This window comes from Stenella coeruleoalba (assembly GCF_951394435.1).
Source record: "Stenella coeruleoalba genome assembly, chromosome: 11".
Classification (NCBI taxonomy): domain Eukaryota; kingdom Metazoa; phylum Chordata; class Mammalia; order Artiodactyla; family Delphinidae; genus Stenella; species Stenella coeruleoalba.
In genome coordinates this window covers 8,098,463-8,121,522 of record NC_137157.1, presented here as the reverse complement: position 1 = coordinate 8,121,522, position 23,060 = coordinate 8,098,463, and the positions used below count along the sequence as shown (strand labels likewise).

Sequence of the window (23,060 nt, the reverse complement as noted above, 5' to 3'; positions counted from 1 at the left end):
CATGAGGACTGCTCCGGACTACTTTATTGCTTTATTAAATAACATTGCTTCAAACAGGGAAACCAAGTATATTAGAATGTTGTTTGACTAAATGCAGGGAGAACCCTGGCACTCACCCTCAGAATTGACTGTACTGTCTGCAGAGGATAGGTGACCGTGGTGGCAATGGCTTTGGCTATTGCACCAATGATGAACACGTCCACAGAAGAAAGCTGGAAAGCAAAGGAAGAACAAACTGCATCAATCTAAACAGCAGGAAGTTGTCAGGGATTGTCTGCTGCTTTCAGAATCAGGGCTTACCTTCATTCGTTTCTTTAAAAGCTGCCGTTTTAAACCTTCATAGAACATGAATTGGATGGCAGGATTGAAGACCAACAGCAAGGAGGGAAATGTGCCATTCCATAAAGCCAGGATTCCTTCATCGCGAATGATCTGGTGAAAAGCATCTGAGCAAGAAATCAAGGACCTTTGATGACAATCCCCTAACTAGAGAAGACAATGTACCCAGAACACAAACCTCATTCTATCAGTATTCTATCACACTGATTCTATCAAGATTTCCTTCTCACAATGACAAGTTAATCAGTTAACTACTTTTGAATAATCATCAGATACTGACCATCACCAAGTTATTGAGAGACCAATTTCACTCATAGGCAACCTTTCCTGACAAATCTGGGGTTAGCATGTCAAGTTTTCCTAAGTAATCATCACCACCACTGGGAACTCTGTACTACACAGAATTGTGAACTGATAGCCCATGTGTTTCACAACAAAGGTCAGTACAGAAAAAGATTAGAGGTGACTTCCCTGGTGGCGCAGTGATTGGGAATCTGCCTGCCAACGCAGGGGACATGGGTTTGAGCCCTAGTCCGGGAGGATCCCACATGCTGCAGCGCAACTAGGCCTGTGCACCACAGCTACTGAGCTACTGAGCCTGTGCTCAGTAGCCCGCGAGCCACAGCTACTGAGCCTGTGTGCCACAGCTCTTGAAGCCCTGCTCCGCAACAAGAGAAGCCACCACAATGAGAAGCCTGCGCACCGCAACAACGAGTAGCCCCCACTTGCTACAACTAGAGAAAGTCTGTGCGCAGCAATGCAGCCAAAATAGATAAATAAATAAATGTATAAAAAAAGATTAGATAGTTCTCTGGAGTCCATTTTACAGGACTGCCTTATAAGAAAACCCCTGTTCTCATTACAAAGATGGAAGCATGGGAAAGGAGAACCTGGCAATGTAATACTATTAAAAAGCAGAAGCCCAAGGATATCAGATGCTAATCTGGTATCCTTATCTAAAGAAAACATTAGGGAAAAAAAAGTAGCAGATTGCTCTTCAGAAATATTCATCCCCTCCCACCTATGCTCCATGGGATATACTCCATGGGTGTATTTCTCTACCCTTTATCTTCCTGGGGCTTGGCCACTGGTTGTGCTTTGGCCAAGAGGATGTTAGCAGACAAAATGCAAACAGGGGCTTGAAATATGCTTGTTATGATTGGGCATGTCCTCTTGTGCTTTTGCCATCACCAAGAGAAGAATATGCTCAGGTTGGTCCCAGGAAAAGGAAGAGAGACACATGGAGCTGAGACTCCTAGGCTGGAGTCAGCCTAGATGAGTCAAATCCCTGTCAATCCAGAGACACAGGAGCTAAACAAATACTTACTGTTGGGCACTGAGATTTGAGGTTGTAGCATTATCATGGTGATAAATTCCAGATACAAAGAGAAAAGAAAATCTTTACAAAGGAACTCACCCAAGAGGCACTCACCAATAATACCATTGTAGTTGGTTGGTACAATGTCTTCATTCCTAAATTTCGCCCCTTGCAGCTTCAGTCTGGTGTTTACTACCCAGAGTGGAGTTGTTAGCAGCACATTCACCACTCCTTCAAAAAGAAAGGGGGAGAGACAAAGGGAAAGCAAAATGTAACCTTTTAAGCTTTGCCGTCTTATGTTAAAGCTACACACCAATGTTTCAGTTATACGTCTGCCACCTACTAGGAGACCTAAGGTAAGGTGTCCCTTTGTGCCAGGGTACAACACAAGCCACTACTGTTAGAAGCAATGCAGAAGCCTTGCTGATAGCAGAATGGCTGGCAGCAGTACTTCTCCACATGAAGAGAGTACTGAGTTTCCTCATTTGTATAATAGGAGGCAATCTGTTTGTCAATTTATATAACCACCAAAGTAGCAATTTTGATATAGTTTTAAGTACAGTTTTTAAAAACAGCTTTAAGACAGGGAAGTGACTTGTTGATCACATGCTAAATAAGTCCATGACAATATCACATAAAACACACGATTTACAACTCTCATGTAAGTAGCTCACATGGTTTTAAGTGAGTATGGATCTAGTACAATAAATGAGAGAAAGTGTGACATTTGAAAGTGCTTCAACAGGGACTGGAGGCTCACAGAAGACTTCTTCATCACTTGGGGAATTAGGATAGGCAGGCAGCAAGCAGTAGTTATGAACCATTGCAAAAACACCTGAAACAGTTTCACAAGCATCATAATCCTTACAAGTTTAAGGATGGGGATCTTGGCTGCCCAAGGTGGCCTCAGAGTGGAACAATACAATGAGCCAGGTGCTTCTTTTTTGAAAACACATGATCCCAATTTAATACCACCTTGAGTTATTAAAATATTCCTCATCAGTCCTGAAATGATTAGAGAAAAGTACCAGACAGACTTGTAACAAGGTGCCTGACACACAGTATATACTTTATAAATGTTTGTTAAATAAATACTTAACAAGTAAACTAATGAGTAAACTCAGCAAACAATGGTATATCAAGCTATCTGGCTCTAGCCATACTCTGAAGAACCAAGAGGCACAATTATAAGGAAGAGAAATCTTCTTTTACTAGAAGCCATTTAAATACAACAGGATTAAGAATGTTTTGATTTAAGGAATCTCACAACATACTATATCTAGAAAACACCAAGGCTAAGCTTGGTGAAAACACCAGGAAATTCAAATTCTAAATTTTCATTAGCTGAATGCAGTTGCAAAAGTAAGATATTTTGGCACCTCTCTCTTAGAAACATTGTGAGAACACATTTCTCAAAATAAAAAGGCATTATCAAATAATTTTGTGAGTTGTATTTGTTATATTTTTCCACATAACACAAAGGAGTCATCTTTAGTTATGACTCAATATATTCATACATTGTCACTTGAGGCATTGATCATAATCTGAAAAAGTCTTAACTAGAGATTCTTGCTAGTCTCATTTTACAAAAGCACAAGTGCCCAAGAGGCCAAGATAGAAGACTATCAATACACGCCCATCTGCCCAGACTTTATAATGTATTCCTATTCAATATAATGTACACATCACTTAACAAAAAACAATCAACAGCCAGAAAAATCAGACTAGAAAGTGCTACTAAGCAGTCTACTGCTTTTTTTTTTTAAAGATGAAGACAGGAGAGCTCAGAACCAGAGATCACAAGCTTCTGTGGATACTGTAGACAGGCACAGTGTACATACCTTTCTAAACAAATGAAATAGGTTGCCCATTAAATAAATTCTTTGGCAATCAAAATTCCCTTCATGTTCTATTCAAGAGGTAGGCACACACAAAACATTTCAGAGGCAATGCAGCAAAGATTAAGATTTAGCCACTATTTAAAATTCTGCTTACATATCCCCATTATTAACACAGGCTGAAAGATGGAGAGGATTCTAAGGACACTGTCAAGTACAAAAATGCATCACATCATTTAAAGAAGAGAATATAAAGTCCTTGTAAGAACATTTTGTATTTCAAAGCTTTCTTTCTGAGAAGTTCTTTAATGTTCTAAGCCAAAATAGATGGAGAGGTATTTTTTAACCACTATCATTTTATGAGTTCTGGGAAAATACCTGAGGATCCAAACTTTACTAAAAACTTGCAACCTATATAATCAAGCAAAGGACAACATTCCACGGAGGAAAAACAAGCTGCAAACGAACGTGATGAGTGATTCCGACTCTGACTAAAGCACGGTGGATATGGCTGCAGGATAGAGAAAGCTGTCTGCTTATTTACGTGTAGAAAATTCTTCTGCCAGTTCCAAGCCATGGCTGTTCCTTCCGCTCTAAGATGGGAATATTAATACCTTACCTACTTAAGAACAGGAAATTGTTTTTCTTCCAATTCAAATGATTCTGTTTTCTTTCTTCATAAAAAATCATTTATAAAAAACAGAACCAAAATTAAAAGATGAAGAACAGTAACTGAACACACTCACTAAAATCACTCACTGACTCAAGGATACGTGAAACACAGCTGTTTACTTCTGAAATATTAAAAACAAAGTTTTATTAGTAGTGAGTCTCCTGAGTTAAGGACAGAAAACAAAAACAGAGAATGCTAATTGGGTGCACTTCTGGGGAACACGTGCCATGACCACTGAGATAAGAAAATGGCAGATCAGGGTCATAAATCTAAGTGCTTGGCTCCTTACAAAGGAATGCAACTTGATACACTACAGGAACAAACCTGCCTTACCAGATTTAAGGCCTAAGGACAGGAAATTAATTTCACTGTCACAACAATGATAACACCGTTAGCATTCAAAAAGAGTTATTGATAAAAATTCCAATTTCATAAAAATGGCAAGTATCATCTTCATTTAAGTTACCTGTAAGGTTCTGATCTCAAATTCTTCCCCAGGGTATTAAACTATTTGGGCTTTCTTCTGTGAAAATAAAATAAATAGTAATAACTCTCTAAGTTCCCAGAAGTGGAGTAACAATACTACTACTCCTAGTTCTCCCTGGCGACAATGCAACTCATTCCTACAGTGACTGGAACACAATGGCGGGGTTCACAGCAGGAAGAGAAAAAGCTGTTTTAATTATCATAAAAATGCGGTAAGCATTAAGATATAAAAACATGAGGAGTTTAAAACTCGCAAAAGTGATTTCCAAGGAATTCCCTACCCTCAGAAAAAGAGAGGACCTATAATCGGAGAATCACAGAATTATAAAGGACTATAAAATTCATTTGATCAAGGGTCTCTCAACTGTGACATTACTGACATTTGGGGCTGGATAATTTTTAGTTTGGGGCAGGGCAGGGGTGCAATTGTGTAGGATGTTTAGCAGTATCCCTGGCCTTCTACCACTAGATGCCAGGAGCATCCTCCAGCTGTGACAACCAAAAATGTTCCCAGACATGGTCATATGTTCCCTGTGGATCCACTGATCTAATCCAATCACCAGGTGATTATTCATTTTATTTTTGAAAATCTCAAAAGATAGGAATTCATTCTCACCCCAATAGCCTATTTTTTACAAGAGCTGTTAGAAATTTTATTTTTACTGATACTAAATCTACCTTCTTAAAGCAACTGGAAACATAAAACTAGCTAATAGGTGTTTTTTTATCTGAGGTATGAATTAGCAATTCTTAAATAACTTTATGTGTATCTTAGGATAAGTAAATGATTATGACCTGCAAGTCAGTCATCCATGGTCTGCTCATCAAGTACGTATTGTGTGTCTAGTATGTGCTAAGTAGGTGCTGATGATACAGAAGTAAATAAAAAATGAAAATCCCTGCCCTTTTGATGCTTATGTTCTAATGGTGCAAGACAGGATAAATGAGTAAAATATGTAGTATGTTAGAGGACAAGGTTAAGGAGAAAATTTAAGCAGAGAAAATTTAAGCAGATAAAGTTTTGCAGGGTAGAAGGGGGCACCATTTTCATCAGTGTGGCCATTTAGGGAAAGACCTTAAAGGAGGTGAGGGAATGAACCACACAGTAACCAGGCAGAGGAAACAGCAGGTACACAGGCCCTGAGGCAGAAGCATGCCAGGAGTGTTCCTGGAGAAGAGGTCAGTGAGGCTTGCAGTGGAGTGAGTAAAGAGGACGGGCGGGCCAGGTGACACAGGGCTTTGTAGGACAAGGTAAGGACTCTGGCTTTTACTCTGAGTGAGAAGGGAAGCAATTGGAGTCCTTTGAACAGAGAAATAATACAATCTCACTTATGTTTTTTTAATTAATTAATTTATTTTTGGCTGTGTTGGGTCTTCGTTGCGGTGTGTGGGCTTTTTCTAGTTGCGGCGAGCGGGGGCTACTCTTTGTTGCAGTGCGCAGGCTTCTCAATGCAGTGGCTTCTCTTGTTGCAGAGCATGGGCTCTAGGTGCATGGGCTTCAGTAGTTGTGGCATGTAGGCTCAGTAGTTGTGGCTTGCAGGCTCTAGGGCACAGGCTCAGTAGTTGTGGCGCACGGGCTTAGTTGCTCCGTGGCATGTGGGATCTTCCTGGACCAGGGCACGAACCCGTGCCCCCTGCATTGGCAGGCGGATTCTTAACTACTGCGCCACCAGGGGAGCCCTCACTTATGTTTTAACATGAGCACACTGGCTGCTGTGTTGAATACATATTGAAGGGGACAAAGGAGGAAGCAGGACATCAGTTGGGAGGCTCTGAAGATAATCCTGGCAAGATTTAGTGGTGGCTTGGACACAGGTGGTAGTGGGGGAAGGGGCTGAATTCTAGAAACCATATGAAGAAACAGGCAATAGGATTTGCTCACAGACTGGAGGTGGGGTCAAAGAGAAAGAGGATGAATTCGACTTTTGGTAGGGCAACTAGTAAAATGAGGAAGATTACAGGAGGAGTGGTCCTTTAAACTGAATTCATTCATTCAACATTTAATCAGCACCTTCTGTGTATCAGGCACTGGGGATACAGAGATTTAAAACAATGTAGTCTCTGCCCTCAAGGAGTTCACTGTCTAATAAAAGATAAAGACAAATATGCAGACTATTGTTATCCAGCAGAGTAAGCACTGAGACAGAGGTATATACAGAGCTGGAGCACAGAGGGTAGGCACCTAACCCAGAATACAACTTGGGGGTGGTGGACATGAGAAACAGGGAAGCTTCCTGAAGAGGAGGTGGCTTGAGATGAGAATAAAAGGATGACTAGGAATTAATAAGATAAAAAAAGCAGTAAGGCTGCTTCAGATTGACAACAGCAGCTGTAGAGGAATGAAGTTACTAAGGGCTCGGTCTATTCAAGGAATCACAGTTTGGCACAGGAGAACAAGAATAGAAAAGACCAAGATAGGGAGGTAAGCAGTATCACAGCAGATCTCGTATGTTAGGCGCTTATCCTGCACGTGTACGAGGGGGGCCTTTTCTGCTGAGGGTGCCGCGACTCCATCCTACACGCAAGCGGCAGACACTGAAGGGTCTGAAGCTGGGCACAACATAATCAGATTCGGATATTAGAATAGCAGTTCTCAATCATTTCTCTGACAAGACATGTAACAGATGATGTTCACAATCAACACAGACCCACGGGTTCTCCCTGGACGTCAAGCGTAATTCCATTCTTTTCTCACGCTCTCAAGAAAACATTTCAGAATGTAAATGAATTAGAATGATATTAATACAGTGGGATCTCTTTTAACCAGTTCCATATAATGGACTCACCAGATAAACCTGTGTTCCTCTTTCCCTTTACAGGACACACCGACAGATGCCACGGCACGCTGATAGCTACGGCCAGTAGGCTACTCCCTAGTGTACCCGTGCTCTTCTACTTCCATCCCACAGGGGTTTAGGCTTACCAGGAGTGAATTATGTCTTTTCTCAAACCTGCTTATGTCGGTCATATCTGTTACAGTAGGCAAAGCATTTACAGGTATGGGTTATACAAGAAAAAAAGTACAAAACTTCCATCAGTGAGTGGATATGTCTTGGCCATACAAAAAATTGGATAAGTATATATTCACATATCTTAGGTTAAAATAAAATATTTAAGGCATGTAGGCTATGATAGTCCCTACTTCCATTGACTTTTTAAAACTAACTGCCCTACCATACCAGTCTAGCTGTTTTAGGTATGGGAGGATCTACTGTAATTATAAACTGCATAAGAGTTAGAAAGAAAATGAGCAGAGCACAGTGAGAGAGAATAACAAGGGGTTGTGTGTACCTAGTAGATAATGGGATGCCAGATGACAGCAAACAAACAACTTTGGACACCTAAAAAGAAGAAGATTTAATCATATACTTCATAAACTAGTAGTTTCGTGGGAAGTTATATGAGTTAGTCTCTGACAGTGAGTCATAACCTTTTAAATGTAAATACATATGAACCACGGTAATCTAAAAAGTATTAAGGGACTTCCCTGGCGGTCCAGTGGATAAGACTCCACACTCCCAATTCAGGGGACACGGGTTTGATCCCTGGTCGGGGAACTAAGATTCTGCATGCCCCATGCCACACAGCGCGGGCAAAAAAAAAAAAAAAAAAAAAGTATTAAAATCAAGGTATTACCAATACTTGGTGTCAAGTATAAAACATCATACCAGATTGCCATTTGTTGCAATTATGTAAAAAAGAAGATTCCTCCTCTACAGGTTGGATCTATTCTGATATTTTTTCAAGTGAACAAATCTCAAACTTGAGTTCTTTGAATTATGACATTGCTTGAAAACCATTCTTCTAGAAAGGCTACTTGAAGCACAACTATGCAAAGTATGTTAGTGAGAAAGACTTGAGAGGCAAAGAGATCAGAACAGAGCAATGGTCCAAGGGAGAGATGATGGCACTTGATTTTGGGAAACGGCTACGGACATGGAGACGAGGGAATGGATTCAAGAGATATTTAAGAGACACACTGATGGTTCATGAAGACCAGGCAGACATGGAGGGTAAGAGAGCACCCTCTATGAAGACTTCCAGATTTCTATCCTGAGTTACCTACCTACAAGTATTCACTTATTACCCCAGAAAATGAAACCCTGTGTGTTATACTCTTTATGTGAAAGTTGGTCTGGTGGGGGTTGGGGGTGATGAGGGTGGTCAAAAGGCACAAACTTCCAGTTATAAAATAAGTCAGTCATGGGGATGTGATGCACAGAAGGTGACTAGACTTAATAATACTGAACTGCATATTTCAAAGTTGCTGAGAGTCGATCTCAAAAGTTCTCACCACAAGAAAAGAAAAAAAATTGTAAATATCTGTGATGATGGATGTTAACCAGACTTCTTGTGGTGATCATTTCACATTATACACAAATATTGAATCATTATGTCATATACCTGAAACTAATAGAATATTATGTCAATTATATCTCAATTAAAAAAAAAAGTTGGTCCAAGTGAAAGTTCATTATATCAAAATCAACTTGAGACTAAAATGAGAGTACTAAGCATAAGAAAGGCTCAGAGACCAAATAAAAAAACAGCAGTGGTCTCATATAGGTGAAGAGGAAGAACTGGGGGCCATGAATACTCCTGGCCTGGTAACTATTTTTCAATCAAATCATTTTCATTTCAAATGGACATTTACATTATTCAACTGTGTGGCTCCCAAATCAGTAATTTTTCAAAGAATATATCAATAAGTGAGTCCACAAAATACTAACACTAAACATGCAACATTTAAATAAATTAATTTAGATATAGACTAGATAAACACAAAAAACCCATAGGAAAGAGATCTACTTTTTTCCCATCTCTTTAATAAAACCCTGATTAATTCAACAAATATTTTGTTTATTTAGCAAATATTTATTGAGCTCCTACTACATGTTAGGAATTGTTCTTACTGAAAATTTAGCAAGGCAGGGGGGAACAGATATATATATATACACATATGCCACAAAAGCAGGTATCATATGTATTCGTTATCTTATATATGTATAGATATAACAATTATACATATATAGAGATAAATTTATAATTGCAATATATATTGTCTTATTCATGTAATATATATCTTTAACTTTCTTTTTCTTGGCCACACCACGCGGCATGCGGGATCTTAGTTCCCTGACCAGGGATTGAACCTGTGCCCCCTGCACTGGAAGCACGGAGTCTTAACCACTGGACAACCAAGGAAGCCCCTATATCTTATATATATAAAGTATATATAAGATACTACTCTGCATCTTATATATATCTTTGATATACCATATATAGATAAAGATGCCTGCTCTTATAGAGCTCATATTCCGCTAAGTAGAGACAGACAGTAACTAAATATTCACAATATCAGGTTAGTGGCTCCTTAGTGCTTCTGAAGTCTCAGATGACAAGGATCCAAAGTCTTCTAAAATTGGGCTCCTATTCAACTCTCCAACTTTATTGCTCATGTTCCTACACTCACTCACAAAATTATAGAACTCACTGATCTAAATGTGGTCCTGTATTCTCTCAGTTTGCTACCATTCTCTCCATCCAGAAACCATCACCACTTATCTCCAAGTGTTACTAATTCTGCCAAGGCTCAGCTCAAGAGGCACTGCTTCCTATAAGGAGATACCTCCCAGCCAAAAGTGACCTTTCTCCTATGAACCCCTAGGGTACTAACGACTATGGTGATACTGACTACACTGGGCTGTGCACTAAAAACTCTTTGTCACATCTGACTAAATGCTTTCACACTCATGGTGGGCTTCATGAGTGTGTAACCTGTCTTGTGCTTGGTTTAATGCTTTAGTGTCAACCATCTTGAAATGCTTAATAAATTGTGAACAAGGAGTCCTGCATTTTCGTTTTATACTGGACCCTGAAAATTATGTAGCCAGTCCTGTTCATGTTAAACATTGCATGCAATCCTCAGTCCAAAAAAACAAAACAAAACAAACAAACAAAAAAAATCCCCCCCAAAATCCCCAGAAAGTAAGCAGGAAAGGTATTGTAATTTTCATTTTTAAAAAAAGAGACCTTATGTCCATAAATTCTGGGTACAGGCTGCTAAACAGGGATAACTGACCCTCCTCTCTGGATTAAGAAGATAAAAATAAGCCAAGTCAGCTCAAAAATAAAACTTTGTGTATATGGTCAACTGATCTTCACAAGGGTGCCAAGACCATTCAGAGGGGGAAAGGACAGTCTAGCCACATCAACAAATGGTATTAGGAATACTGGATTTCCACATACAAAAGAATGAAGTTGGATCGTTATCTTACATCACACACAGAAATTAACTCTAAATGGATTAAAGACCTAAAACTATACAACTCCTAGATGAAAACATAGGAGGAAAGCTTTCATGGCATTAAACTCAGCATGATTTCTTGGACATGACACCAAAAGCACAGGCAAAAAAGGAAAAATATGCAAATGGCACAATATCAAACTTAAAAACTTTTGAGCATCGAAGGACATATCAACAGAGTGAAAGGCAACCTACAAAATGGGAGAAAATATGTGCAAATCGTATATCTGATAAGGGGTTAATATCCAGAATACATAAAGAATACTTATAGTGCAACAACAACAAAAAATCAAATAACTCAAAAAATGGGCAAAAGATTTGAACAGACATTTCTCCAAAGATGCTCAACATCATAGGAAAAGATGCTCAACATCACTAATCATAAAAGAAATGCAAATCAAAACCACAGTGAGGGCTTCCCTGGTGGCGCAGTGGTTGAGAGTCCGCCTGCGATGCAGGGGACACGGGTATGTGCCCCGGTCCGGGAAGATCCCACATGCCGCGGAGCGGCTGGGCCCGTGAGCCATGGCCGCTGAGCCTGCGCGTCCAGAGCCTGTGCTCCTCAACGGGAGAGGCCACAACAGTGAGAGGCCCGCGTACCGCAAAAAAAAAAAAAAACAAAAAACATGGTGAACTATCACTTTGCCATCATTAGGATGGCTACTATAGAAAAAATAGAAGATAACAAGTGTTTGTAAGGATGTGGAGAACCTGGAACCAACTGCTGGTGGGATTTTGAAATAGTGCAACCAGTGTGGAAAACAGTATGGTAGTTCCTCTCAAAATTAAAAAAAGAACTACCATATGATCCAGCAATCTCACTTCTGGGAATATATCCAAAAGAACTGAAAGCAGGGACTCAAAAGAACTATTCATACAACCCATGTTCATAGCAGCAAATATTCACAGTAACCAGGAGGTGGAAACAACTCAAATGTCCATCAGTAGATGAATGGATAAACAAAATGTGGTATATACATACAATAGAATATTATTCACCCTTAAAAAACCAGGAAATCCTGTTACATCCTACAATATGAATGAATCTTGAGTACATATTATGCTGAATGAAATAAACCAGTCACAAAAAGACAAATACTGCATGATTCCACTTATACGAGGCATCTAAAGTAGTCACATTCATAGAAACAGAAAGTAGAACTGTGCTTACCAGGAGCTGGGGGGAGGGTGGAGAGGGGAGTTGTTATTTAGTGGGTACAGAACTTCTCATGTATAAAATGAAAATGTTCTGGAGATCTGTTTCACAATAATGTAAGTAAACCTACTACTGAAATGTACACTTAAAAATTGTTAAGATGGTAAATTTAATGTTATGCATTTTTACTACACACACAACACACACACACACAGAGTCAAGTCAGAAAACTAATTACATTCTTTGTAGCATTACTTTGTGTTAAAATAACCTCTCGGGGTATATGGACCACAATATAAGCAACAAAATATAAAAATATCTTATATTCAGAAAACTTAGTTACCTGCAACAAATCCAACTACCAGATCTTTTGCAGTAGTAGAATGCTGACCTTTGACCCAGACTGCTTTGAGGCTATTAAAAGTGTAGAAATAGACAAAATTGGAGCAGCAGAGACTGGAGATAACTGGAAACCACCCTCGATATGGTGCCAGGCTAGGGGAAGAACACAATAAGCAAAGTAAAAATGCTGAACAAAAGGCACTAGAAATGAGAGTCCTAGAAAAGGCTGATCATCATTCACATATTCTCAAAGTTCACTCCTACACTACAATGTACTCCAAACTGTACACATATTCTACATTCTGAGGAGGCCCAAACCAAGAATTCTTTTCTAGCGTTAATGATACCAAAGAAACAACATACATTCTATGACTGATTTATTGATTTCCCCCCTTGATTTCCTTTAGTAAATTGCTATGTAAAATTAAAGGCAATTTCCTCATGGCTGTTAGTTAATATAGCATCATTCACATTTCATTACAGGGCAAGAACATTTAAAATGAAGTAAATATAGAAGTGCAAAAAAAAAAAAAATTGATGGGGGCATGTTATAAGGGCACAGGAACCAGACTGAAGGAGCTCACACTGGCCACACCTGGGACAATTTGAGCACCAAAATAATTAAGTAATTAATTGTAAACCATTGAATTTCTGAGTCTGTATGATACTAAATTATTTCCTCATAGACTGCTTATAGTTGCAAAAGAGGAAAAATAAAATTATTCAGTGCTAACTTGAATCTAAGAAATCATAATTAACCAATGGAGGGCAAGTAGACAATATGTGACTCCAATGTGACGTCCTGAGGAGGACACAATTTCAACTATACATTATTCTGGCCAAGAATGCATAGACTCAATCTAATCATGAAGAAACATGAGGCAAACTTAAAGTGAGAAAAATTTTATTTAAGGAAAAATAAGGGGAGAAGGTCCACATCTTTGAAAATGTCAGTCGTAGGGGTAAGGGGCTTTGATGTATGGTATGTAACTTACTCTCAAATTAATTCTGAAAAAATCTGTGTGTGGTGTGTGTATGTGTCTGTGTAGTAAAGAAAGAAGGAGGGAGTGGGGAAGGGAGGGAGAAAGCATGAGCACAAACGGAAGAGTGTTAACAACAGGTCGATCTGGTTAAAACACATACTGGTATTCTTTGTACTATTTTAGTTTTGCAACTTTTTGTAAATTTGAAATTATTTCCAAATAAAAAGTTTTTTAAAAGGTACACAGGTCTGAATGCATCTGATAGAATGAGCTGAACAACTATTACCTTCTTCAGTTTATTGTTCATTGGTTTCATGTAAGACGCCATGATCAAGAATCAAAATGGTCAACCACAGAACTTTAAGGAAATGAAAACAACTATGTATTTACTTACAACTCAGGCAATTACAAATTCACAACACTGTGAGGCTTTGAGAATGGATAGAAAGTGAGTGTAGGTATGATGGACGCCCAGGAATCTCCTAATGAGCTGCTCTACCTAACAAGGATGAACAAGGTAGTACTCACAGGCCTTCTTCTTTAATGATCTCCAGGAGCACCATGTGTGTCGTTTTGGACTTTCTTTTCTCATCAACTACAAGACCAAAGAGTACATGTTTAAACTAAATCCTTTGAGAATTGTTATCTTCAGCATCAGCAAGTTTCACTGAAACGCCATTTACCTCACATGAGCAGTCTCTCACCCTATTCTTTGCGCTCCCTCGTTTGCCTCAGAACTCAATGATCCTCCTCTGTTCCCATGTGCTAAATTTCCTACTATTGATTCCATGGTTTCATCTGTTATTCATGAACCATAAAGCATTTTAATTCAATACCTAATTTCCAAAGTAAAAAATGTAACAGGAGAAATTTATTTCTTATATTTCATAGGGCTCTCTAGGTTTTTTTCAAAGTTATATATTCTCCTTTTTATCTTAATATCTTATAAAGTAGAGAGGAAATAAATTACCATTTCCCTTTCAGAGAAGAGGTTACAGACACAAAGCTGTGAAGGACACATGTAGTTGGCAGCAGAGCTGGGATTAAAATTCAAGTTTACAAAGTTTTAACCTTGTGCTCTGTTCCCTAATCTAAAAAAATAAAAGGTCTCAAAAAGATGGGAACTCTGCTTTTCTTGGCATTCTAAATAAAACAAAACGTACCTTAATTAACTTCAAATTTCCTACCCACATCTGAAGACTATTTTGAAAACATAAAAATAGGAAAATGAACCGATTTCTTAAGAATTAAAATTGGTACCTTTATGGCTCATGGGATGCCAAATTAGGAAACCCCTGTACAAGGCAATCTAACAATAACTATCAAAATTACAAACATTTGCCCTTTGATCAAACAATCCTATTTCTGGGAATTTATCTCATAGAACTTACAGAAACAAATTAGCATATGGGGAATTCCCTGGTGGTGCAGTGGTTAAGAATCTGCCTGCCAATGCAGGGGACGCAGGTTCGAGCCCTGGTCCAGGAAGACCCCACATGCTGTGGAACAACTAAGCCCGCGAGCCACAACTACTGAGCCTGCACTCTAGAGCCCGCGAGCCACAACTACTGAGCCTGCATGCTGCAACCACTGAAGCCTGCGCGCCTAGCGCCCATGCTCTGCAACGAGAAGCCACCTCAATGAGAAGCCCATGCACTGCGACGAGAAGCCCACGCACCGCAATGAAGAGTAGCCCCCGCTTGCCACAACTAGAGAAAGCCTGCATGCATCAACAAAGACCCGATGCAGCCAAAAATAAATTAATTAATTAATTAAATTTATTTTAAAAAATCTAGAAACAATAAATGCTGGAGAGGGTGTGGAGAAAAGGCACTGCACTGTTGGTAGGAATGTAAATTGATACAGCCACTATGGAGAACAGTATGGACGTTCCTTAAAAAACTAAAAATAGAACTGCCATATGACCCAGCAATTCCACTACTGGGCATATACCCTGAGAAAACCATAATTCAAAAAGATACATGTACCACAATATTCATTGCAGCACTATTTACAGTAGCCAGGACATGGAAACAACCTAAATGTCCATCAACAGATGAATGGATAAAGAAGGTGTGGCACATATATACAATGGAATATTACTCAGCCATAAAAAGGAATGAAATAGAGTTATTTGTAATGAGGTGGATGGACCTAGAGTCTGTTATACAGAGTGAAGTCAGAAAGAGAAAAATACCGTATGTTAACACACATATATGGAATCTAAAAAAATGGTACTGATGAACCTAGTGGCAGGGCAGGAATAAAGACCCAGATGTAGAGAACGGACTTGAGGACATGGGGAGGAAGGGGAAGCTGGGACGAAGTGAGAGAGTAGCATTGACATATATACACTACCAAATGCAAAATGGACGGCTAGTGGGAAGCTGCTGCATAGCACAGGGAGATCAGCTTGATGCTTTGTGATGACCTAGAGGGGTGGGAGAGGGGGGGTGGGAGAGGGGGGGTGGGAGAGGGAGGGTGGGAGGGAGTCTCAAGAGGGAGGAGATAGGGGGATATATGTATACATATAGCTGATTCACTTTGTTGTATAGCAGAAACTAACACAACATTGTAAAGCAATTATACTCCAATAAAGATATTTAAAAAATGCTGTTAAGTGAAAAATGTAAGATATGGAACAGTGTGAAAAGTATGCTTTTTGAGTAATAAAGAGAGGAAATTGAGAATATATATTATTTGCTTGTTTTTCTACATAAAGAAACTCTCAGGGCTCTTTGAGAGACTAATAGAGACATTATCTACAGGGGAGAGAAAAGGAGACAGTGTAGAGTGAGATATTTCACTGTACTGCCTATCTTTTTATGTATTTTGGTTTTTGAGTCATATAAAATTATTACCTTTCCAAAATCTCTAAAATTAATTAAAAATAGTGGCCATGAAGGATTTTAATATAGGAATTAGTTTATTCAAAGCTAATCTTACTCTTATCTCTTCATCTAAGTTCTGGCATAGGTTTATAATTTAAAGTTGAAAAATACTGAGGAAAGAACAAGCATAAGTTACAGAAAGTTGCATAGCCCTGTAAAGTGAAAGAGGGAGACTAGGACTACGTACCCACGTGAGCAGTGACAATGGTATCTGGCTCCACCATGTTTCCTATTCTCTGTTCTCTTTCCAGAAAATCTACCCCCAGTAAAAAAAAAATCTCTACATTGTGCCTTTCAAAAGCCGTATTGTTTATTAGAATGAACTGTAATGATTCAAAATTACTAATGCAAGCCCACTCAGGTCTCTCAGATTAGAAAATGGCTGAGGCTATGACTCATTCACAAACATCAAAAATAAAAGTATTTAAAGTTAGTGAAAATGGACAACAGATTTCTAATGAAATGGGAAATCCTATGTTAACTTAGAACTTAGTAGAGAAGTATGTTTGCTTCCTGATACCAAATGAACAGGAATATGATGACAATAAGATACTTACCTTGAAGTCGAAGTCGAGCTGTATCCAAGGGAAAAAATACTGTCATTGCTGTCATGCTTCCCTGAAAAGTTTGAAAAGCCTTTAGCCATTACAGTATCACAAAAATAATGAGCCACAACTTTTAAATGAACAAAAAGTTCATTATTATCAATGGGTCAGATGAAATTTTCAGTGAACAAATATACAGAATATTTTTATCTATTGGGATCATTAGTGTTCAAACTTCTGTAGTTATATACTTAAACAGACGTATTTAATTTTCCAGAAGAAATCTCTTTCTCTCTGATATTGAAAAAGTAAATGTAGTGGGTCCCTGGAGATGACAAACTTAGGGATTTACAACCTAGGACACATGTCAAAGACAGCAGGTAAATGGATTTTTAACCTTTTACTGGTCAGCTACTGCTCCTATGCTCTCCTCTGATACCCCCAGAAACCAAAAAATCTAGTGATCAAACAGATATGTATTTCTATACTCTCTGCTTAATCAATATATTCACCACAATATAAGAATCATATTGTTCTTTAAAATCATATTGTTCTTTAAAACAGTTCTGTTTGCTTATGTTTTAAAAAAGAGGGACAGGGCTTCCCTGGTGGCGCAGTGGTTGAGAGTCCGCCTGCCGATGCAGGGGACACGGGTTCGTGCCCCGGTCCGGGAAGATCCCACATGCCGCGGAGTGGCTGGGCCCATGAGCCATGGCCGCTGAGCCTGCGCGTCCGGAGCCTGTGCTCCGCAAAGGGAGAGGCCCGCGTACCACAAAAAAAAAAAAAAAAGAGGGGCAATATCTTTGCTAAAAATTCTATAAATAATTTATCCAAGATAACATGACAAAAATTATGACTGGAAAAAAAAAAGAAGCCAACAACCAGTCTTTTCATTCATAAGGCCCTGTGACAGATAAAAACCACAAGTATACAGTTAGGGATAAAATTATATGCATAATATCTCCAGGTGGGTTTATGGTTCTCAACCTAGATGCAGGCCCAGTGGTATATATTCTCAGGCATAAGGTCAAGTTTTAAGCTACTGATAGAATAACAGTAACATACATATTTTTATCATGATAACAATGGGAAACTAGGTCAACTTTATAGATAAGAATAAAAATGTGCTAGGTCTCTTATCTATTTAAATAGATCAGCCTATTTGACAAGGAAGAACACTGTATTGTCCCATTAGTTACTCTTCGAAACTCAGATTAAATGTTAACACCCTACCAATCAGGTTCCTCTGTGTTCCCACAGCACTTGTTTATATGTCTCTTAGAGCACTCATATTGCAGTGAAACCTAACTCTTCCACCGGATTGTAAGAATATCCATTTATCTCTTGGTATACCATATATTCTTAAATAAATGTTTATTAAATTCACTCTACTTTCAGTTATTTATACAACTTAGATGGCTCCCACATAAATGATCTTTCCTAGTAAGAACTAGATAATACTTAATATTTCAAGAAACACTGGATCTGTAAAGGTTTACAGTTTACAAATCTATTCTTCCGGCATCCTTGCTCACCTTACAGGCAATTTCCAAGAAAAATGGGGGCTGCAAAGCTGGAGAACGCTTATCAAGGTTATTAAGGCCTTTACTTCCTATCACGTGGTACTAGCACACCTATGCAAAAAAGTCCTGCCTGGAAACTACTTTTTCATACAATTGGATTACCTCCATCCCTCTTCCCTGTCAGCTTTAAATAGACACCTGAAGTTTCCTAACTTAGAAGACCCTGCCCTACCTACCTTGAAATCTTAAAGTACATTTTACACCAAGATAAAGAGAACAGTCTGTCCAAAGAGCTCAAAGATCGATTACCTCCTCAAGGACTAGCATAAAAAACTCAAATCTGTAAAAATAAAAAACACTTAAAATTGTATTAGTACTGGAAAGACTGGATCCAGATGGTGAACTGAAAACCTACCATTGCCTCCTCCCCATTCCAATCACTAATAATGAGAGAAGATTTACATATAAAAGTGTTGTGTAGAAAAACAAAAGGGGTCTGAATGGTGGACCAGAAATTAAAAGGATAGCAGAGTGAGGCTGTTCTGAAAGAAGAAATCACAGACCAAAATGCACAGACAATAGCTATGGCAGGCAGAAAAATGGCCCCCTGAAAGATGAACACATTCAAATCCACAGTACTTGTGAACATGTTACATTACATGGCAGGTTGCTAATTGGCTGATCTTAAAATAAGGAGTTTAGTCTGGATTTTCTGAGTGGGTCCTTAAAAGGGTCCTTAAAAGTGGAAGAGTAGGTCTTCCCTGGTGGCACAGTGGTTAAGAATCCGCCTGCCAATGCAGGGGACATGGGTTCGAGCCCTGGTCTGGGAAGATCCCACACGCCGTGGAGCAACTAAGCCCGTGCGACACAACTACGGAACCTGCGCTCTAGAGCCCGCGAGCCACAACTACTGAGCCCGCGAGCCACAACTACTGAGCCCGCACACCTAGAGCCTGTGCCCTGCAACGAGAAGCCACCACAAAGAGAAGCCCATGCACCGCAATGAAGAGTAGCCCCCGCTCGCTGCAACTAGAGAAAGCCCGCGCGCAGCAACCAAGACCCACCCAACGCAGCCAAAAAAAAAATAAAATAAAAAGTGGAAGAGTAGGTGGGAGTGAGGCAACGGAGGACTCAACCCATCATGGCTGGCTTTAAGATGGACAAAGGGGCCACTAGCCAAGGAATGTGGGCAGCCTCTAGAAGCCAGAAAAAGGAAATGGATTTTCTCCTAAGGGCCTCCAGAAAGGAACATGACCCAGTTGACACCTTAATTTTAGCTCAGTGAGCTGTACATCAGACTTCTGACCTACAGATATTAAACTTGTGTTGTTTTAAACCATTCAATCTGGTAACCTGTTACAACAGCAATAGAAAACTAATAAAACAGGATTACTACAAATGGTGGGGACCAGCCCGGGGAAGCAGAAGGGAGCTCTGGGGTGACTTTCCGGTTGACTAGCTGGTACCCTGACAACCACAGCCAGGCAGTCCCCACCCCAGGCAGTGACTGTGAATATGGAAACCTGAACTTGCCTGAGGTGAGCAGAAACGCTGAGACCTAGCCACTGTCACACCTTGCCAGAACACATGCCACCTTTATACCACAATTCCTGGAAGCCGCCAGCAGTAAACAAGTACAGGCAGGGGGAGGGGCGCGCAGTGGCAAGGAAATAAAAAGCTTACTAGTTTTACCCTATTTAAGAAGAGGATATACACATACACACATGAATTTATTCTAGGTTTTGGCAAAAAACCTAAGTTTAAATGTGAGAGTTAAAGATGTAAGGGTGAAATGGGGGTTTCCACTGCCAGCAATATGCTGGCATACACCACACACTACAAAATACCTAGAACTGTTAACTAAAATATTTTAAAAATTTAAAAATAAAATATAACACGTACCCTTTAAATGATTAGCTGAACCTCCTTGGGGCCACAAAGAAGAGTAGAAACTCATAGGGTTAAGCAGCCTCCTTGGTGTTCATTGAGAGGATTTTTTTTGCGAGTCTAAGTGATCAAGGGGCTTTGTTATTATTTTTTTTTTAACTGAAGTGGAATTCCCATAACATAAAATCGACCACTTGAAAGTATACCATTCAGTGACATTTAGTAAGTACATTCATAATATTGTGTAACCACCACTTGTATCACGTTCCAGAATATTTTCATCACCCCGAAGACAACCCTGTGCCTGTTAAGCAGGCATGCCCCACTTCCCCCTCCCCTCGGCCCTGACAACCACTAACCTGCTTTCTGTCTCTACAGATGTACATATTCTGGACATTTCATATAAAAACAATCGTGCAAGATGTGACCTCTTGTGTCTGGCTTCTTTCACTCAGCACAGTGTTTTCAAAGCTTATCCACTTTGTAGTGTGTATCAGTTCTTCTTTCTTTTTTATGGCCGAGTAAAATTCCCTTGTATGTATAATATGACATTTTGTTTATCTATTCAAAATGCTTTGTAATGAGATAGAGGTAATGGTTGCACAACACTGTGAACAGACTAAATACCACTGAACTATACAATTTTAAATGGTTAATTTTGTTATGTGAGTTACATCTCAATTTTAAAAAAAATTTAATCCTCACAACAACCATATGAGGCAAGTACTATTATCCTCTCCATTTTATAGATGAGGAAAAGATACTAAGAGGTTTTGCAACTTTTCTCAAGTCATACACTTTGCAGGTGGCAGAATCAGTATTTGAACGTAGTCCGTCTGGCTCCAGAGTCCATACTTAACAAGTGTTGTAATTAAAACTTAAAAATTTACTAATATAGAACTAAAAATTAGCTTTAAAATAAAGGCAATATAGTAATATGGGATCTACTATGTGTCAAAAAAAAAATTTTTTTTTATGGACTAGTCTGGAAACCCAGCAGAGAGCCTGGCATAGCATAAGCCCTGAACTTGTTAATAAATGTATGACTGTATCCACCTACATATAAACTTAATATCTATGAGAAAGTGTATTGCAAATGCTAAAGGTAAATTTAGAACATAGCTATTCTGTACATTGGGGATTTGCTATATTTGTCTCCTGACCAAGCAAACACACAGATAGATGACTATTTTCGTAAGCAGCTGTTACCTGAAGGAAAATATTTATTATATATGCAAGTCTTATGCTAAGCTATACAATCATATGATTTTTCAGAATTTGAATTAAATTCCTCTTTTCATAAATACTCAGTGTTGTTTTTTTTCTCTAGGACTGCCTGTTTACTTATATAAAATTAGAAGGCAAAAAATAGTAAGAAGGTAACTACAAGATACAACACTGTTGTGCCAGAGAGGCATACAAATCAACCCATTATTGTGAGTCCCACAGAATTCTAACCATCTGAGTGGGAGTTCTATTGCTGACAACAATTACAATTTAAAAGACTATTTCCAGAGAAACAACCTTCTTGTATCTCACCAAAATCAAACATTTTTAGTCACAACATTCTACCATCCCCTACTGGCATTTAACCATTTGGTGCTGGGAAAGCAAATGAATTCCTACACCGCACTGGCACCTGGAGCTGGAAAATCCTTCAGAGATAACCTAGCAGTGCAGACCCTTCCCCTGTGAACTGAGAAGTCTTGGACAGGGTTGTTAAGGTCTGCCTAAAGCCAGAGTGGCAGAGGCGGAGTTAGAACCTAGCTCTCTTCAACTCCAAGTTCTACTGTTCACCGTTCTACCTAAGTTCTCAACCTTTTTGCAATCAAGATATGTGACTTTTCATTTTTCTCTTCTAATTGTAAAAGTATACACAATACAAACACACACACACACACACACACACACACACACACACACAAAATCCGGGAAATTCTTAACAGGGACTATACAAGGAGAGGAAGGAATTAAAGGTGGCTTCCATTTCTCTTGTGATGCATCTCTGTATAATTATTATTTGTAAACAATAAGTATGTGTTAGTTTTAGTTTTGAAATTAACCATTTTAAATTGTACAGTTCAGTTTAGTTTTGAAAGTTCTTTTTCAAACTTGATTTAAATGCTACTCATTTCCCTCGAGGTATTTTAGCTGTATCTGACAAGTTTCTTTCTTTACAACTCAGTGGTCTTTCATATATCCACAAAGTTGCACAACATTCACCACTACCAACTCCAGAACATCCGTTGCAGAGCACAGGCTCCGGACGCGCAGGCTCAGCGGCCATGGCCCACGGGCCCAGCCGCTCCACAGCATGTGGGATCTTCCCGGACCGGGGCACGAACCCGTGTCCCCTGCATCGGCAGGCGGACTCTCAACCACTGCGCCACCAGGTAAGCCCCTCCAGAACATTTTTATCACCTTAAAAGAAAATCCATACCCATTAGCAGTCACTCTCCATTCTCTTCCTCCCACACCCTGGCAACCACTAATCTGTTTTCTGTCTCTATTTTGCCTCTTCTGCACATTTCATGTAAACGGAACCAAATAACACATGATCTTTTGTGGCTGGCTTCTTTCAAGGCTCATTCACGGGGACTTCCCTAGTGGTCCAGTGGCTAAGACTCCATGCTCCCAAGGCAGGGGGCCCAGGTTTGATCCCTGGTCAGGGAACTATATCCCACATTCCACAACTAAGAGTCCACATGCCTCAACTAAGGATCCCAACGAAGATCCCACATGTCTCAACTAAGACCCAGCGCAGCCAAATAA

At 39.4% G+C, this 23,060-nt stretch overlaps 1 protein-coding gene across 2 annotated transcripts in view; it reads right to left on the bottom strand.

Annotated features, from left to right (window-relative positions):
* Positions 1 to 23,060, bottom strand: part of SLC25A17 (solute carrier family 25 member 17) — a 44,644-nt gene that overhangs the window by 7,003 nt on the left and 14,581 nt on the right. The window contains exons 1-7 of one of the 2 annotated variants that reach the window (XM_079937541.1): positions 20,304 to 21,005; positions 16,891 to 16,951; positions 13,971 to 14,037; positions 12,461 to 12,612; positions 1,772 to 1,888; positions 301 to 446; positions 117 to 212 (exon numbers count right to left, since the gene is read on the bottom strand). In XM_079937541.1, the coding sequence (XP_079793667.1) occupies positions 117 to 212; positions 301 to 446; positions 1,772 to 1,888; positions 12,461 to 12,612; positions 13,971 to 14,037; positions 16,891 to 16,945 (633 nt within the window). In that variant the 5' untranslated portion in view covers positions 16,946 to 16,951; positions 20,304 to 21,005. Of the gene's footprint in view, positions 1 to 116; positions 213 to 300; positions 447 to 1,771; positions 1,889 to 12,460; positions 12,613 to 13,970; positions 14,038 to 16,890; positions 16,952 to 20,303; positions 21,006 to 23,060 lie in introns of those variants that run through there. The other variant, XM_079937540.1, reaches the window with a different exon arrangement.